Source organism: Mytilus trossulus, chromosome 1 (genome assembly GCF_036588685.1).
Source record: "Mytilus trossulus isolate FHL-02 chromosome 1, PNRI_Mtr1.1.1.hap1, whole genome shotgun sequence".
In the NCBI taxonomy this organism is placed as follows: Eukaryota; Metazoa; Mollusca; class Bivalvia; order Mytilida; family Mytilidae; genus Mytilus; species Mytilus trossulus.
In genome coordinates this window covers 67376629-67397180 of record NC_086373.1, presented here as the reverse complement: position 1 = coordinate 67397180, position 20552 = coordinate 67376629, and the positions used below count along the sequence as shown (strand labels likewise).

The 20552-nt window shown below is 30.9% G+C and overlaps 2 protein-coding genes across 7 annotated transcripts in view; one reads left to right on the top strand and one right to left on the bottom strand.

Annotated features, from left to right (window-relative positions):
- Positions 1 to 11764, bottom strand: part of LOC134683027 (plexin-A4-like) — a 95570-nt gene extending 83806 nt beyond the window's left edge. For 2 of the 3 annotated variants that reach the window (XM_063542039.1, XM_063542057.1), the window contains exons 1-4: positions 11623 to 11764; positions 6309 to 7439; positions 5635 to 5823; positions 17 to 145 (exon numbers count right to left, since the gene is read on the bottom strand). In XM_063542039.1, the coding sequence (XP_063398109.1) occupies positions 17 to 145; positions 5635 to 5823; positions 6309 to 7424 (1434 nt within the window). In that variant the 5' untranslated portion in view covers positions 7425 to 7439; positions 11623 to 11764. Of the gene's footprint in view, positions 1 to 16; positions 146 to 5634; positions 5824 to 6308; positions 7440 to 8853; positions 9223 to 11622 lie in introns of those variants that run through there. The other variant, XM_063542049.1, reaches the window with a different exon arrangement.
- LOC134683044 (plexin-A4-like) overlaps positions 11717 to 20552 on the top strand; it is a 70235-nt gene continuing 61399 nt past the window's right edge. For 2 of the 4 annotated variants that reach the window (XM_063542096.1, XM_063542070.1), the window contains exon 1: positions 11717 to 11759. The gene's annotated coding sequence lies outside the window, so the exon portion shown is untranslated. Of the gene's footprint in view, positions 11807 to 20552 lie in introns of all 4 variants that reach the window. The other 2 variants (XM_063542080.1, XM_063542090.1) reach the window with 2 other exon arrangements.

Below are 20552 nucleotides of genomic sequence, written 5' to 3'. Positions count from 1 at the left end.
ATAGCAAATATTTTACCTTTTTGTCTGTCATAATAAACAGATAATTCTCTGCCATATCAAACACCATGTCTTCATGGATCCTAGCCCCTGCTTCAATCACAAGATCTTTATACATGTGGGCTAGTTCTTGAGATTCAATGGCCACCTGAAATATCATTTCAAATAAGTGTTTAATTTGAAAAAGCATGTTTGCTTGACGGATGACAGTTTTTGCATAATTGAGATACATGTACATGTATTACAGTCAATGGTCAGTTTTTATTGGTGGAGGAAGCCAGAGTGTTCAGAGAGAATTCCAACCTTCAGCATTAAAACTGGCAATCTTAGTCAAATAATGTTGACTTGAGCAAAGTGCCATGATCAGGGTTTGAACACCCAGGTTGACAGGCTAGTGAACAGTTACATTTACAATTTAGGGGCCCTAAACATGCCACGTTCGGGCCATAGATCATAATTTACTAGACTAGGACCTCTACTTTTTTTCCATATAAGATTGTAAAACACAAATTCACATGAAGCTCATTTTTACATTGTTGAATATAAAGTACAAAGTGAGACAGTTATTATTCATTTTATGGTGTTAACTTAGCAACTCATGTGTGGGCATCTCTATTGAAAAAAGTTATACTGTATAAAACATTAGTCAACATATTGACAAATACAAAGACATCATATGTACAAAATATCTATTTCATGTATTTAACCACAAACATTTGGGGGAATTGTTTGATAAAAATTTTAACAAATTTCATTGGTTACATATTAAACCACAGTGAAAGAAACAAGACTTCTTTAGCTAATACAACATATATACATAAATATTGTATTTGACACAATACATTGTAATTTGTAAAGTAATGTTAACATGTATCATTAATAATATCTGTGAAAAAAATAATCAATTATACATTTTACAACAATTATCATGTTTATAATCAAATAAATGCTATGTTTTTTAAGTCATAACGGATGTCCTTTTTTCAAGGATAACTTATCATATTTTTAATTCTAGTTTTCCATTGGAATTCATTCACATTTTGTTATCTCGTGTCCTATATATATATAGGAAGTTGATCATTGGTGGAAGTGTGACATGTATGTAATTGCTAAAATACTTGTCACTTTTTTTGGAAGGATAGTTGTCACATTGGAAATGATACTACACATATCCTCATTTTCATTATTTTCATTTTTGAGTAGAAATGTTGTGTATAGTAAATATAGAATAAGAAAAATTGCATTAATCACATGCAGGAATACACTTTTGCCAGAAGTATCTTTTCTGTTCATACTTAATAATTTAACAACCATCTTAGATCTGGTCAGTACAAGCTTAAGGACAGAAGCTCAAGTCACAGAACAAAATCATGAACAAAAAAGTCACAGTTTATATACTTGTCTCTGATATACTGTCATGACTGTGTGTTATCGATATCAATTTTTTTTGGTGAGATTGTCAAAATGTTAATATTGGTCTGACAATTTTTCCCAATTTGTCTCATATTTTTTTCCATTCGACAGAACTCTCTGTTTATCAATTAGATGATCTTAACAGTCTTCCCTACAACTCAACTTATATTTATATGAGTTCTAATTTTCATTTATTTCACAATAAAAAGAAATGAAGGGTAAATCAATGAGACAGCTATTAAGCCTAACAACACAAAAATAAAAGATCTAGATCGTAGATGTCTTTAAACAGTCTGTAACCAAACAATATGTGTCCTGCTCTAAATCGGCAAAAGTCTAGACAAATTCGAGACACTCCAAAATATGCTGTCAACGCCAAATTCCCTAAAGGACAGAAAAATACAAAGATATAACCCCTGATGAGGTCACTGATTCATAATTAGCAAATAAAAAAACTTGAGGGTTAAACTAAATCAGAACTCAATCCTCCCCTTTTTGTACTTAAAATTATCTCCATCCAAGCAATAGCTGATTTTTCTAAAAATAAAATTAATACACCAGACTTTATTCCCCTGTAGCAGTTGTTTCAGAAACAAACAATAACTTGGGTCTAAAAAAATCTACAACAAGCTGTTTCTCATTATTAAACATTGTATATAAATGGCCTTGTATTAATCCTCTATCAATCTATTTGATTGGTTGACTGTCCCCTGAGGCCCGCATGTCAATTTCTAAGATGCTTTAGTGTAATTACAAGGCCCTAACTTAAACAAATACTTAGATACACTACATAGATAAGAGATAAAAATCATATCAAACCTGCTATTAGTATTACATCTAAAAAACATCTGAAGATAGTTATTGACCCATTCAGTTACTTTTTAATTATAAACATGAAATGTTTGCAATCTTGTGGGATTTTTCTCAGCTTTTGTACAAATACTAGCAACAGGTTCGAAAGCAAATTACTGGCATTCCATTCTTTGAAATGAATACATTTACATCATCAAGATCTCTTAGCATACAAACATAAGTATGTAATATTTTGGTAAAATGCAATCTACTACAATAATATGAAGTTTTTGCAGAGTACACAGTGGGATACATACACTCAGTCACTGTAGAAATTTTAAAGAAGGTCAATGCACACATCAGGGGGTTAGATTTTTTTTGGACTAAAGTGGAGTTTTACACATAGTTTTTATAATATTAAAGTCAGAGCGTCATGACCCCAAATAACCCCCACTGAGACTTCCTTGCCATGCAAATTATCTTTAGGAGAGCTAAGGTCTTATTCAGCAATGAGTACCACAAAAAATATGTTGTTGAATATTGAAAACAGTATGTTCAATATGCTAAAACTATCATTATTATTATGACAAACAGACTTACATGTGACTTAACCCACTTTCTGGCGATACATTCCTAAGGCTTTTATTTCAGTAATTTTGAGTTGAGTGCAATTTTTTTAATTGTTGCAGCATGTAAATCAATCTAAAGATGACAGTTTAAAGGTCATTTTTTAATGGCGGCAAGATGAAACTCTATACTACTATAGAGATTTTTGAAATGATAAACCTTGGTGATGTACAGTTGAAAAAAATCAGTTTCCAACATTCTACCAAAATTTATTTGAATACAAATGCAAGCTAAAAACCAATGTTTGAAGAGCAAAAAAATACATTAAAAATACAGCCATGATAGTGATACTAGATCAATATTGAAATATATTTTTCGGTTAATTTTGAATGGTGAAATAAGGTGTGTAAGCAGGTAAACACACAGGTAGGTCATGTTTGTATACACTTGAGAGTTCATCGAAGCACTTCAGGTCAATGTCTGAACTATATGAATAGCTTTATAAAAAATCCTCTCAGCGTGTCACTGGTTTGTATGGCTATAATATTTGGGCTTTTGTTCCTTTAGCCCACAATACAGACTGTGTCACTTTATATCAATGATTTAACTATACAATATTTTTAGTATGCTGTAAAATAGGCTTTAAATTACTAAAGTACAATTTATGTTGATGCACTAGATTTAGTTTTTACAATGTGCACATGGTTCTGAAGGAAGTTAAATTGAAACAGTAGAAAACCAGAATTAAATTTATTTTGCCTTTAAATTTTTACGTGATTTTTTTCATTGTAGAAAAAATAGGGGGAGGTCTCAATTATCAAAGGGGTCTAAGGTTTTAACTATCAGAAATTAAGTGACATATAAGCATTAACCTCTGATATTTCAGCATAAGCAGCTGTTTTGAATCTTAACACATTTACCAAATATTAATCAAAAAATAATTTTATATTTCCCCATTCAATCATAATCACTAACATTTAATTATTCATTGCATCATATTTTTCAAAATAATTTCAAACTCTATGTCCCGTAAATCATTCAAAGGTAGAAATCTGTTCACTATAAAACCTAATTAAACAGTTTTGCATGAAAAATTCTGTATGTAACTGTCCCTAATGCACCCGGAATGTCTACATCGATAACAAAACTGGTAAAAAGGACGATATCATTTTATTACTGAAATTATACATATGAATATTCCTTGGTTCAGTAGATTTCTATTAGCACGATCAGTGTATGCAAATACATGTATGGATAAGCAAGTGTTGTTTGTCTTCCTAACTGTGTCAAGGCTTCCTAGATATAGCTAGATTTATTCTTATCACCTTATCACCATTCTAAAGTGCCAGTACATTTTTTTCTTGAAGAGGAAGAATGCAACACAGACGTTTTTGGAGGTTAACCTGTCTTTCCTTGATAATCCGGCAGACATAAACTGCAAATGTACTTTTTAACCTGTCATTAAATTATGTAGTATTAGCTGAAGGCCCATAGCAAGAATTTAAATTCTGTTCCAGTCATATTTGTAAGGTCTATCTCTATATAGCTATAAGTAACATCAAAATAAAGTTATTTTAGGTTATATGACAGTTACTTTTAGAATTCTACTTAAATAAAGTAATTTGTCTCCTTTTTGTTTGTTTGTTTTTGTTTAACACCACTTTCAGTGACTATCAGGGGTCTAACCCACACACCATTGAAGCCAGTTTTTATTGACTGAAAAAAACAGAGTATCCAAATAGAACCAACAACCTTCTGAACAAAAGTTGCTGTGAAGATTGGAGCTGAAATCACATGCTATGAGGGACTTCAAACTCTCGAGAGTTGACTGAAGTCCTGACCACTGACACCAACATTTATTTCCAATATTTATATATTTCTGTAACGATAACCGAGCGGTCAGGCTTTGGTGTTAACTGTAAATATTGGAACCCTTAGTGTGTTGCTATAAGAATGGAATATATGAACTAAAGTTATAACTGGAGACTCTTCTTTGGTAACGTGGTTCTCTTGTATCGTGGTATTCGGGTAGATCTACAGTTGGTTCTGTATAGGTTTTGTGGTACGTTGTGGTATTCTGATAGATCTTAGTTTGGTTCCGTTTAGGTTTTTGTAAGAATAACAGACTCGTCGAATAAAAATCAACTTGTATTTACGTGCAATAAATATCAGCAATTCGTACACATAATAAATAACTTAAGTAACAGTATTCTAGTTTAACAAATAAATACCCTACTTTATTAGAATATTGTAAAGAAAATGGATAGCGGAACTATAATACATAAATTACCTAGAAAGTTTACGAACAAGACAGTTTGGTAATCGGCAAATGGTAACGGAAATTCAATGTCAAAAGATAACGTTTCTCTCGAGAAGTTATTCTCTAAATACAACTTGTTATGGAACTAACAAGCCAACATTCTACGGAAAAAGTCTGGTTATTACTTAATCGTTTGGAATTAGCGTGTGTCACTTGCCCAGGGTAAAGTCGTACTAAAGTCTTATCCTTTCTCACCACTGTATTTATACTTTGGTAAAATATTACCTAAATGGTTTACCATTTACCAGTGGTGAAAAATACCTAAACTACCAAAACCGGAATTGGTAATTACCAAAATAATGTTCGGAACGATTGGTAAACGTTTATGTACTTCATTTGATATGAACAATCGAGGAGAGTTCCGAATATAAATTCAAAACATGGACGTTAAGAATAATAAAAAGTTAATAATGTTTACACAAAGTTGTACAAGAAATATAAAATAAAAACAGTCAATTAACGGTAAGGTTTTAACAACATCATCACACAATTTTAGGGAAAACAAGTTCCATTTCAAAGAACCCCCATTTTGTTACATTTCTTACCTTTATAATATGTCCATTTTGTGTACCAATAAAGGCTATTGTGTAATCATGAGTAACAGCAACTGTTATTGCTGACACCTTTGTTTTCAGCGTCAGGGCTGCACTCGCTGATATTGGATCCAACCCATCTATGGGGTAATTGAAATCCAGTTCTCTGCAGTAATCCAAAGTTATCTGTTCAATAAAACCCTGCAATACAGATAAGAAAAAAAGTTCAAGAAAAAATCAAAATATGCACTGTCTTTTATACCAGTATTTATTGCAAATCAACATTTATGATAAGTTTCAAATTGATTGGACTTCAACTTCATTTAAAGCTACCTTGACCAAAAACTTAAACCTGAAGAGGGACAGATGGACAAAAAGATGAACGGATGAACAAACAAACAGACCGAAAAACCTTATGCCATCTACTATTGTAGGTAGGGCATAAAAAACACTATACAAATATTTCTTTCTTCAAACCGAAATAAGAATTGTTTCTTGAACTGTGTTTGGCATATGTATCATACATGTCAGTTTTCTTCCAAAGGTGTTACAGCAGCATGGTAAAATTATCAAAAGTGTGGTGCTTTAATTTTTGGGGAATGGCCCTACATGTACTTCAAAATCCCATGGTGCCAGAAGGAACACTAAAACATAGGAAGATTCTACAAATTAATTTGATAACTTACTTCTGCTTTCTGGCATGGCGCTCTATCTACAATGTGATCAGGTCCTGTATTTCCAACTCCATTAAAACAATTTCTAACATTTTTAGTAAATATTGACTTGATTGTTTCTAATTGGTAAATGCAGACAGCTGTATCATTTAAAGCCTCTGTTGAACCTGCTTTACCTATAGAAAATGTAGCAAAGAGAACGTCCTTTGACATAGTTATGCCCAAAGCTTCAGCTAGCAATTTCCCAGGTTTAGCTAAGCGGGCTGCCTGCAGTAAATTATATTTAGCTCCATTATGTTCACAGACGAGTTCAACCTCTGTATAGGAATAAAGTCTTTTATCATTTTGACAGACACGAATTAACTTTGAGATGTATTTTTCTGATGCAGTGCTTGCTCTCTGCACAGTCGCCATATAACTGAAAGAATCTGATGAAAAACCATATACATAATTCACTAAAAAGGTATGGCGATGAGTTCCTTCAACAAATTTTGAGGACTTCACAAAAGGACCTTTATAAGCTATATCAAGTGTGTTAATATTCCTAGTACAAAATGCTGGAATATCATCTCTTATGAATTTATAACCAGAAGTGGTATAAGTTGTTCCAACATACATAACGTTTGGCTGTGAAAGCTGACCACCTTCTGCTGGACCAGGTGCTATGAAAGCAACAGTACTTGCTGTTGCGTTATTTGCAACTACGTACTTATTTTTAGAAGAGTCATTATCAAATTTAGTAATGTCTGACAAATGGTATTTTTTACATGAACCTTGGAAGAGACTTGAACAAGCTATGAGCCTTTTTCCTCTGTCGTCAATCATGAGAGCTTTGCTGTAACTATCGGTCATCTTTTTGGTTTTACACAAGTTTAATTCGTGTGGAAAACAATTTATATCATCTAGCTGTGGTCCAGTTCCTATGGACTGTAGCACTGTAAAATTTTCATTTAATTGTATAATTTTATTGACTCCAGCAACATAAATAAATCCTGTGGCTTTATCTTTGATCATGTGACGAAAAGGCTCTTTGGAGTTAGGATTTGGATAAGTATCTTTAATGAAAGTCAATTCTGCAGCCGCAAACACTACTAGGTGTAATGTCACCAGTAAAATCTCCATTTTCATGTTCCTTTTTCAAGTCTGAAATTTAAAAAAAATAAGTATCAAAAGTTTACATAAATGATAAATAATTTAACAATAAGTATAAAAATATTTTACAATATATTTAAATATACATTTACTACAAAATATGCTTATGGTTTTACACTAGTTATTTTGGGGCCCTTTATAGCTTGTTGTTCGGTGTGAGCCAAGGCTCCGTGTTGAAGGCCGTACTTTAACCTATAATGGTTTAATTTTTGAATTGTTGTTTGGATGGAGAGATGTCTCATTGGCACTCACACCACATCTTCCTATATCTATTATAATGATGAAGAACAACAATAAAGTGCTGTTCCCTTACTTTTTGTGTGTTCTGTTTGCTTTGCATGTACTGTTTTTAGTCCTCATACATTGTAGATGGTTGCTCAATATCCTTTGTTTTCTATTTTATACTGTCCCCATTATGGGCCATAATAATAAGTACAAAATCAAAATACCGAAAGATGGAAAGACCATATTTATATAGCATTTGAAATATTCTTCTTATTTTTTTTTAGTAAACTCACCCTAAGACATGCCAGTCAACAATATTGAGAGATGGTGACTTACAGACTGGGATACCTTTTTCAAAAATTGTGTAAATTAAATACATAAGCAAGAGTATAATGAGATATTTGTTATATATATATTGTTGATTCATTATATAAATTTGTTAGATACTCCAACTCCCCACCCCCTATATTTCACCAAAAAAATGGAATCTGGTGATAACATGTACAACTGATGTTATTTCTACTTTCATTTTAAGGACTTATCAGTATAAATAAGAAGTGATTGTTCAAAATACTTCTTTCATCTTAATGTGTGATTTCTAAAGCTTACTACTTCATGTACTTTCATTTTTTAAATTTTTTAAATTGTTTGCTAAACATTGTAAAATTGGCAAATATTCCATGCATATTCACCTTGGTCATGTTGGTATCAAATTAGGATTTTGTGATAATACATTATGAAAGTTCATTTTTTGTTGCCTGATAACTGTCAAGTTATTCCTCAAGGAAATTTACTAATTCTCTTTCACCCACAGATTCAATAACACTAACAAACATTCTCTGATATTATCTGAGACTACTATAACACAGTGTTATAGTAGTCTCAGATATTATATACAATATAAATGTCTAAACAGATTTTTTTCTGCTTGTAGATTCAATTAGTCTATATATAGTAAAATGCTATAAAGATACAATTACATGATTGTAGGTACTATGTATGGGTTTTGCTCATTGTTCAAGGCTGTTTACAGTAATCTATCCCACTTTAAAAACTTCTAAATTGTATATCATTTGGTTTCTGGTTGAGAGTTGTATTATTGTCAATCATACCACATCTTTATATTTATATATATCGTCAATTGCGTTAATAACAATGTATACTACAAACTAGATTATACCTGGAACTTATAGTAATACATTGAATATCTATTAGTCCCAGAATATACACCATCAATTGCAAACAAAACAACACATTCTGCAATATACATGATATACATTACAATACATGTAGATTCCCTATAATAATCCGGCTAAAAATAAATCCTTGAAATTTCACTTTCCAAATTGATTACCCCATATCTGTTCAATCAGGTGTATAAATCTCAGGTAATATATGATGCAACCTGTAATAACACCTGTAAATCACAGGTAAAACAATCAGGTGTGGACATACAAAGTGTCACCTACCTACTCATTATAAATAATGACCATCATCAAAACTGACAAACTTGTTTGAGGTACACAAAATTTACTGCTTTTGATATTTTATTTATCTCTATACATGTATGTGTGATGTGGCCCATAAAAAAATTCCAAAAATATTTCTTTTCGTCATATTAGTAAAAATAAGACATATGCAATTTAACTAATACAAAAAGCTTATTTCCTACCTTCATAATCATGATAATGATGATATACAAAACTAATATGAATCAGGCTACACTACATACCAAGCTCAGTAGTTGTGCATTTCAAATGCAAAGTCGACCACAGACTGAATCAAGATCATTAAACATGTTATACAAGAAACTGCATTTTAAAATCCCAAATAACATCAAACATCTAAGTGCTAATAAGTAAATGTCAGATGAAGCGACTAGAATAAGAGAAAAACCTGAGAGCAGTCTCTAATAATAAAGTTTGTACCCACGGATAATATCAATTCTTCAACAGGCCCATCAATTATTCCTTATTTATTTTCACATAAAATCCAAATCAATTGAGTTCTAAGCATTATGTGCCTCAAGCCTTTCAAATAAATTTGAAAAACTAATAAAAAACTTATTAAAAATGCCTACCAAAACATTGAGATAAGATGTGTACGAAAAGAGGGGACAGACTTACAATTCCTATTATTAGTCAACAGAGTACTTTTTGAAATTTGTGTGAGACCACAACTTCCATAACATTATAAAATAAATACTATTTTGCTTTGTTCATACATTCATTTGTATAAAAACATTTTTTTTCTGTTGAAAGGATTTTATGTTAGTGACATAGACAAAACAATGTAGTGCACTTGCGTGACTTGTTTAATAGTTAATATAATTAGAATTTAAAAGGGTTTAAAAAAAAAACAAAGAATTTCTACATTGTACTATTTGGCAAAAGTATTTTTTGTCATGTATATGTATTTCTGTAACATATGACTGTAGCAGGGAAATCTTGAATGTTTTTCGTGTTTATAATTTCTTATTAGTGTATACAGATTAATCTGTGCATGTCTACATGTATCTTTCTCATGAAGATAATTTTACATGTACTGGTTGGATGTGATGTTATCAGTTGGTGTTCTGGGGATACCAGAAACTTGAGTGTAAATTAACCCCATTCCAAAGGCTTGCAATTATGTAATTTTATTTGTTAACTGTAATTATACAATAACAATATCTAATTACTGGAATTAAAGATCTATATATGTATCTTATCTTGGGAATAAACATGAGGATTTGATTGCACAGTTTGTCAATATACAAATAGTCAAATATACATGTATAATGTAGGGAAGATGACCATGTATATCAAAATGTTTTAGCAAAGAAGTTATAACATGCCCAATGTACCGATAGATTGGAAATACAATTAGTAGAAAATCTGATTTGAAGTGTATATTTTAAAAAAATATTTGGATCAGCTTTAATACCAGATAAACTTTTGCTTTGTTATCAAAATCTGAGACTACTGTGTTATAGTAGTCTCAGTTAAAATTTATTGTTTTTTTCTCTGACAGTTAAAATTTAACATTAAAAATCAGTTATTTATATAATTATATATCATTTGGACATGGCTGTTTAAACATGATTGTTTACTTATATAATACTTCAATGTACTAAAATCAAACCTTAGCTACATTGTACACCTACAGAATCTCAGGGTTTCAGATGTGAATTATATTGATTATCACATAGAAGCTCAATATACATGTAGAAGTTATTATTAAACTAATGCTAATATGTACTAATCAAGAGTTATTTTCGTCATTACTTTTAGATGCACTGGTATATATATGTTTTAATATCAAATTAACTGAAAAACACTTAAAAGAATAAAATTTTAAAATCGTATATGAGATTTTTTTTATGTATGCAAAATTATGATTTTTAATGTTACTAACACTTTATTATATGGACCATCATTGCTTTAAATAAAATAACTAAAAGCTAGAAAAAAAAATGTCCCAGGATAAGACTATTTTTTGGAAATAACTCTGAAAACATGAAGGTTTTAACATAGTCTATTGAAAGACAAATATAACTCCTCAATATTTCTTTATTCAAAACAATAAATCAGAGTTTCTGACTTAACATTATCAAGGTTCATGACTTCCAAAAAAAAATATCACTTTCTTTTCCAAGTCTTTTATAAATTCTCTGGCAACAATAAAACAAATCATGTAAAATTTAATAGTATACTTAACTGATATAGAAAGATAAACTCCTACACATTATGTGAACATCCACATTTTATGACTTAATTATTCACAGTCACATTCCTTTTGAACAGTAAGAAATATCGTAATCCACTTTAAATTACCGGATGCCTTTTACCGAATTTTTTGTCAATGAACTTACCTGCCCCGCTTTTGTCGACAATTTTCATAAAATCCATATGTAAAAAAATCCTCACATTTTGAATGTGTGACAAAAAATATCCATTTAGTTACTTACCATTACTATGTATGTGTGTTTACCACTACAATTCAAATAAAATAAACTTTTTAGGCTCCTGTTATTTTCGTGTTTATTTTCTTGCTCTTTTTAGCACTTGCGCACCAGAACCGGAAGTAGCATGGTGTTCTATCGAGGTCAGTAGTCTCTTTGTTTGCTTTGTTTGTTGTTTGTAAGCATTCAGGTATATGGCGGTAACATTTAAACGTTTAATGCACTACTTGATTTTTTTAAACAAAATAATTGAAGTATAAGCTACCAATTAAACAGGACGCATCCATGTTCGCGAAAAAAACAATTCTTAAAGATCTTTTACTAGGCTTTTGACAGTGATTGTCATGTCTTTGACTGTTGAAAGATACTTGGAAATGGAAGGCCAAAAATTATGTCAATATAAAATTTAGGAAGACTTCATTCATATTGATTGGAACTATCATTTGAAATATTGAAGTGATTTTTACTCCATGATTAGATTTTGACAGATCACAGTCGCTTGAATAATATTTTCAGTGATATGAAAAACTATTCATTTAGGAAGGTGACAACACAGGCACTTGTTTTTGTAAATGTGGAGTTAACTATCCACACCCTTACGAAAAAGCACGTAAATTTTCGTACGGATGTGGATAGTAAACCCCACATTGACAGAAACAAGTGCCTGTGCGATGTTTGTCGGATTTGGACAAATGAATTGTGTACAAATCCTTGATTGGACTAAATAAGCAAAAAATTATGAGGTCTACATAAATTACCAGTCTATCTGGTTACACTTGCCTCACAATAGAGGCCCCTCATGGGGGGGTCCTAGTAATCACATTATCACCATTTTTTTGCCAATATAATCACATAATCATTAAATATTTGCTTATCTTTAGTAATCAAATAATCATAAACTAAAAATACAGTCCTAGGTAATCAAATAATCATGAAATATTTGGCTTAATAATCAAATAATCATTAAAAAAACGGCCAAGTAATCACATAATCAAAAACCCCATGAGGGCCCTCACAATACTGAGGTTGTGAGTTCCAGTCCTGCACAGCCAGTTGCGGATCCAAAACTTTTTACAAGGGGAAAAGGGGGGGGGGGTACTCCAGAGTGATTCCCTATATAATCAACCAAATTTTTCCTTCAAAACTCTAATTAAGTTGATCTTCATATAATATAGAAAAGTAACAAATGATTTAAAGGGGCATAAGCTGTCAAATTCCTCTATTTACAGTAAGTCTAAATTAAGCATATAACAATGCATAGACCCAATTTAATGAATCATCTTAGAACGTTAGAAGGTTGGTGGTTTCATTGAGATGACCTCTGAATACTTCTGACAGTCATATAACCCTGAATACGTAAACCAAATGCTTCACCCTTTGTTTCCATTCTCTCTCAATGTTGACATTCTTTAATATTGTTTTTGTAGAGTCAATCATTTTGAACAAACAGCTGTATTTTATTTTGTATACTATACATATTATATGTTTTCTTTTTTTTTTATTGAAAATTCATTTTTCCCCATTAACGTTTCACCTAGGGTTTATTGGTACAAATCCTTTGTCCATCTGATTTTGTTAGGTCAGAAGAATCAGTTGCAATATGAACAATTTATTGTAATCTGAAAGACCCTTCAAGAAACAGATAAGAGATATGTTTTAATGAATTAATTGGCCGCTAGGATTTATAACTATTTGAAAAATAAAATTTCAGACTCTCCTCAACAAATTGCAGTTGTTTGATTTTACATGTAAGTCATGACAGTACATGTACATGTATGACAAATAAATAGTACACAGTATCAAAACTTGTGACTGAGCAACAGTAATCCAACGGTTCCAATTATTATAACTGTATTAACAGAGGCCTAAAATAGCTACATGTATTTGAAATTAAACACATTTAAAGTAAAAGATTTTGTTTTTTGAATGTGTGTAAACAAATTATGACATAAATCTGCTCCGTTTCTACTCTGTTCAATTGTAAACTTAACTTGTAATTATCAAATTTCAAGTTGATAGCCAATTTAATTCCCTAATTAAGATCTGCTAGAATAGTCAATACAAAGATGTACTTGACTAAAGTGTAATTTTGAAGCTATTTACAAGTAATTAATGATTATCTATAAATTTAAGGAAAAACCATAGGGAATTCCAAATTAGAATGTGTTAGGTAAAGGTACAATCAATATTAAATTTATTTGTATCATTTTCATGTATAATAACGAATAAAAAATAGTATGAATTGTGTACTAGATAAAAGTCTATTAGAGACATGTTAATAATAAATGTAGCAAATCAGTTTTTTTTCTTCATATAGATCTAATGTTGAATGTCTATACATTGTATATGATTTATTATTTATGATACTTGTTGACTAGAAATATCTTTCATTTCGTCCTTCCGTGACATGGTACTCACTTTTGAAATGCATGCATAATATTTAACATAAATTATATCATTGCAGACTGTATTATCAAAATCATACATTTGCTCATCATTTTAAGATACATTTTGTAAATTGAATGTTGAAATTGGTCTTGACCATTTAACTTTTGGAGTTGTTTCCCTTTCAACAGAACATCATGAAGAATAGATTACTTTAGATCTATTTTAGAAAAATACAATATCAGACTCTCCCCAACAAATGACAGTTGTTCATTTCAACATGTCAATCATGACAGTACATAAACCATACTAGTATATTTATATGTACATGTATAAAATATACTTTTTAATTGTTCATTTTCTGTGATAGACTTGAAGGCAACCACAGTAATCTCCCCTTAAAATAGAAATATCATTTGAATAATTACAAATATTTGATAGCTAGACGTCTCATTCCCAATTACACAAAATGTCTTAATCATTTTTAAGCAAGTCATCTGTAATGGAGGACGATGACTTGACTCAATTCATCGTCCTCCATGACATATTAGTGTACACACCAAAGGTTAAGCACTAAAAAGATCTTATGAGGTTTTATCAAATTGTGTGAGAGTTCAATGTAGGTTACCAAAATGGAAAAGTTTAGATAAAATTATTTAAATGTCAAGCACTATGATCATTTCAATATTTGTAGGCATTATATTCACAAAAATCTCTTTTTTGTCCAGCCTTCGACTTTAGTCGAAAAAGCGAAACATAGTGATCCTACATTCCGTCGTCGTTGGCAGCGGCGTCCACAAATATTCACTCTGTGGTTAAAGTTTTTGAATTTTGAATTACTTTCTTAAACTATACTGGATTTCTACCAAACTTGGATAGAAGCTTGTTTATGATCATAAGATAGTATCCAGAAGTAAATTTTGTTAAAATAAAATTCCATTTTTTCCGTATTTTACTTAGGCCAGGATTTTTTAATTTGTTGGTTTACGGATCCGCCGACCCGATTTTGCCGATTTCCAAAATAAAAATAAAATCGAATTTTCAGGCTTTTTTTTATTCTCCCCGACACTAACAAATGCATTATCCCTGAAAAATAATTAAAATATCCTTTTTTATGAAATGAAATGCATTAATCACTAACAGAAGTGATGACACTGTCTGTTGTGAAAAATGAAACTTTTAGTTTACGTTTCTAAAAATAGACAAATCAATTATTAATGACCTTGAAATGTCGTTTGCGCAAATAATTTTGCGGAACGAAACCTGTGTTTAAAACCAATTACACAATAAGTTTGTTTCCCTTATTTGTCACCAGTCTGTAAGATGCATGTTCTCATATAAATAGACTTGTCCAAATGTAGACAGGTGGAAGTTCAAGACATCAAGTTAAAATACTGATTTTTAACAAATCATTTGATATTTTCTTGTTTTATAGATAAAAAAAAATATCGTCCATTTGGATAAAAAACGGGAATGCATGACAACAGATTGTTTAACCTGATATTCTCGTTTTTCTAGTGGACGAGTCTAATACGTTTTGACACGTGTGTTGAAACTTATTTTCGTACGACGATTTTACTTCTTTTTTTTTTATCAGTTTTCGTGCTTATTATTTTTCACCAAGTTTTGATTAAAAGCTAAGTCAAATAACTGAAGTGAACCTGTTTTTCTTGTTTGTGAAATGACGATTTAATTTCGTCTTTGTCAGTGTACCCCCCTTTTTTACGGGAAATTATTAGACAATGTCATGCGATGTTTACAGCTGAGCAATAATATTTCATCAAACTAAAATTTAAGAACAATGAAAAAATAGTATGACAAACATATTATTAGAAAGGTGAAATATATTTTTATTTTGCATATCAGTTTTCTGTCTTGAAAGATCTTTTTTTTCTTTTTTTTTCCGACCGACCGACCCGACTTTTTCATGGAGAAAATCCGTAAACCAACAAATTAAAAAAACGTGGCCTTATGAATGGACTTATTTTTTTCTGCAGGGAAACATAACATTCATTCTGTGGTTAAAGTTTTTAGAATTTTAATAACTTTCTTAAACTATCCTGAGTTTGTACCAAACTTGGACAGAAGCTTGTTTATGATCATAAGATAGTATCCAGAAGTAAATTTTGTAAAATATAATCCATTTTTTCCATATTTTACTTTTAAATGGACTTAGTTTTTCTGAAAAGGAAACATTACCTTCACTCTGTGGTTAAAGTTTTTAAAATTTTAATAACTTTCTTGAACTATCCTGGGTGTGTACCAAACTTAGACAGTAGCTTATTTATGATCATAAGATAGTATCTAGAAGTAAATTTTGTAAAAAGATAACTACATTAGTTCTGTATTTTCCTTTTAAATGGACTTAGATTTTCTTCCAGTTAACATTACATACAGTCTGCAGTTAAAGTTTTCAAAACATTTATTAGATTCATTAACTATCCTAGATGTTTACCAAGCTTGGACAGAAGCTTCTTACAATCATAAGATAGTATCAACTGGAATATTTTTATTGATTTTTTTTCCTCATTTTTGTTGATATACAGCAAAAGTAGGCGAGACACTGGGTTCCGCGGAACCCTTACTAATTTTTTATTTAGTAGACTAATACTACCCCCAAATTGTTGTTCAAATTTTTATCAACAAGTTGTTCATTTGATCTGTATACTCATTGGTTAAAATTCTATTATGACCTCAAAAATTTGTAGCTCACCTCTGAATTTTCTCTCGTATAAATGTCTGATATTGTCAAATACAAATAAAACATCTTTTATCCAAATCTTTGATTAAATATTTGAAAAACATGCAATACCATTCTTTACATCTATTTTTCATGTTTGTGATATACTTCTTTTGGGACAAAAATAAAATAATAAGACACTGTATTGGTTCTCAATTTTATGTTTTTAAACTTTAAAGAACATGAATTCACAGATTTCAGTAATAGTATATGTACTTAAAAAAATATTGTATTCTAGAGTTATCTCCCATCTCACAATCTACAAAATATTGTATTAACCTAGATTTATTTCCGATGATATTTCACTATCTACAAAATATTGTAACCTAGAGTTATCTCCCAGCTAACTCTAGAATCTACAAAATATTGTATTCTGGACTTATCTCCCATCTCACAATCTACAAAATATTGTAACCTAGAGTTATCTCCCATTTCACAATCTACAAAATATTATAACCTAGAGTTATCTTCTATCTCACAATCCACAAAATATTATAACCTAGAGATATCTCCCATCTCACAATCCACAAAAAAGTAAAATCACAAAAATAATGAACTTAGAGGAAAATCAATTCGGAAAGTCCATAATCGCATGGCAAAATCAAATAAAAAAATGCATCAAAAACAAATGGACACAGGCATTTTCAAATGTAGAAAAATATTATAACCTAGAGTTATCTCCCATCTCACAATCTACAAAATATTGTAACCTAGAATTATCTCCCATCTCACAATCTACAAAATATTGTAACCTAGAGTTATCTCCCAGCTTAACTCTAGAATCTACAAAATATTGTATTCTAGACTTATCTCCCATCTTACCATCTACAAAATATTGTAACCTAGAGTTATCTCCTATCTCACAATCTACATACTATTGTAACCTAGAGTTATCTCCCATCTCAAAATCTACAAAAAAGTAAAATCACAAAAATACTGAACTTAGAGGAAAATCAATTTGGAAAGTCCATAATCACATGGCAAAATCAAATAACAAAACGCATCTTGGTACAGGCATTTTCAAATGTAGAAAAATATTGTAACATAGAGTTATCTTCCATCTCACAACCTACAAAATATTGTATTCTAGAGTTATCTCCCATTTTACAATCTTCGAAATATTGTTACCTAGAGTTACCTCCCATCTCACAATCTACAAAATATTGTAACTTAGAGTTATCTCCCATCTCACAATCTACAAATTATTGTGACTAGAGTTATCTCCCATCTTACAATCTACAATCTACAAAAATGAAAACATCCAAATGGTTTTTAAACATAGATTTCCATGTGGAGACAATATTCTTTTACCATGTGGCATATTTAAATATATATCTATGATAATTATACCACTGCTTTAAAAAAGGGGGGGGGGGGGTATACTGTTTTACCTCTGTCTGTCCTTCTGTCAGTCCATCAGTCCCATGAATATTTTTCGTCGCATTTTTCTCAGGATCTACAATACAAGGATTTCTGAAATTTGGTTTCAGGGTTTATCTAAGTCAGCTATACCGTGTGATGCGTTTTCAGATTGATCACTTGACAACTTTCTGTTTACCTAACACTTGCATGATTTTACACATGATAGCCAAGTTGAAATTTTCGTCACATTTTTCACAAGGATTTCTGAAATTTGGTTTCAGGATTTATATAAGTCAGCTATACCGTGTGATGCGTTTTCAGATTCATCACTCGACAATTTCCTGTTTACCGAACACTTGCATATTTTTACACCATTAATATTATCCACTTGTGGCGGGGGTATCATCAGTGAGCAGTAGCTTGCAGTTTCACTTGTTTACCCTTCAATATATTTAAGAATTGACTATTTCTCCCTACCTGATATACAGTAAGTCCCTTTTAAAGACTAAAAAAAAAATTCAAACAATAAAATAATTCATTTTTATACCTACAGTTATTGTTCTGATAAGAGGGGTGATTGAATGAGATATCACAATTCTTCAATTTTGATAATTAAAACAGTGTAAGAGTGTAAAAAACCCAACCAAATAGAAACAATTGCATGGACTTGCTATAACATATCAGCATTACATGCCGATTTAAAGGGGCACTAGCTGTCAAATTCATGATCACCGATTTGACTCAAATTCTCATATTTGATTTATAACAATGTAAAACAATTATCCAAACTAACCAAAGTCTAAAATAAACAGTATAAAGAGCATGGGGTAGATAATATGTAGGTTCGTTTCGTGTGTATGTTAGCCCAGACGCCATCTAATTAACTATTGATTTGACCTCAGATGACCATATAAGCGATGTAAACATAAATAACGATATTAATAGATTAAACCAACACGTGCAATTGGATTTTAATAGGTCTGTTTGATTTTATCTTATAGATTAAAAATTTATGTTTATCATTGTTTTTAACCGTAAAAGAATAATTTTGTATAGATCGAATCAGTAATCAAATGATTTACCATAGTTTCACTTTTATTGTTGACTTTCTTTTTCTGTAAATAACCTGTACATGTAAAATGCATGCGTTGTCGATCTCTAGCTAGGGGTTAAATTGAAGTTCACATGAATACAGATTTCAGGTCCGTAGCCAGCAATTTCCAAAGGGGGGTTCGTTGGACTCACAAACTCGACTTTAACAGTCACAATTCGAACAGAACATTGACTTTAACAGTGCTTATTTGTTTTCAAGGGGGGGTTCGGACAGGGGGGGTTCGTCCGAACCCCCCTGGCTACGGGTATGGATTTTAAGAGGTGGACTAATTCACTTGCAAGTGAATGAGTAATTATCAATGTTTCTTTGCTTAATTTGACAAAATTGAACCATTTTGGCTGCTAAAAGCAAATTATTATTTCACTATTTCACTTTCATTATTGATTAAACAAATAAAAAATTACCTAAGATTTTTTATATATCTCGTAATTAGTTCCCCTTTAAGACTTAACACCATCTGATTAATTAACCATTGAAATGATCATTGTAGACTCCATACATAAACATAAATATAAAGAGACATACAGGCACATGTAATTGTGTAATGATGATTTTTATACATCTGTTTGATTTCATTGTAAATGTAAATCGTGGTTTTACATGTATGTGAAAGATTTCAGGACCAATTAGTCAATGAATTGTTTTTTCCTGGTGGCTTTTCAATGTTGACATTCTTTTCTCTTAAATAAGTGAACATTGTCAGAACATGCACAACTCGGGATCAAATAGGGATGTTCAAGATACATATTGAATAAAGTTTTAATGACACTTAAATATACCAGAGCTAGAGATTACCGGTAGTTAGGGAGAGACATGATTTTTACCTCACCTTGTACTACTGCTTTCACTTGACATGATAATTCCTTGTTGTTGTCCATTGCACACTGTTTTACCAGTGATATTGTTTGCATTAAATTAGTGAAGAATAAAGGCTTTTTTCCCTGGAGAAGAATCCCAATTTGAGAAAAAAAATGGCTTAAAATTATTCCCAAAAAGACAACTTTTCCCCAAACAGTGCAGTCTCAGTTGTAATTGTGCATGACTACAAACTGAAAAACACTCATTTAAACATTTTTCATGCCTAAAATGACTATATGTGCACATTTGAGGGTCTATTCATGTATCATCACTGACAAAATAGGGTCTTTTTTTGAAGCAAGGTTTAATTCCTGAAAATTGGTCTGTAAATTGAAGTTTCAGTCAAATTCATGGTTTATTTTAAATTTCCCCATTTGATGAAATTGCGCATATTTTCCCAATAAAAAAGGGTAGAGGTATAGTTTTGAAAAAAGCCAACAATATCACTGTTTACTCATTTCTTGCATTTTTGGTAAT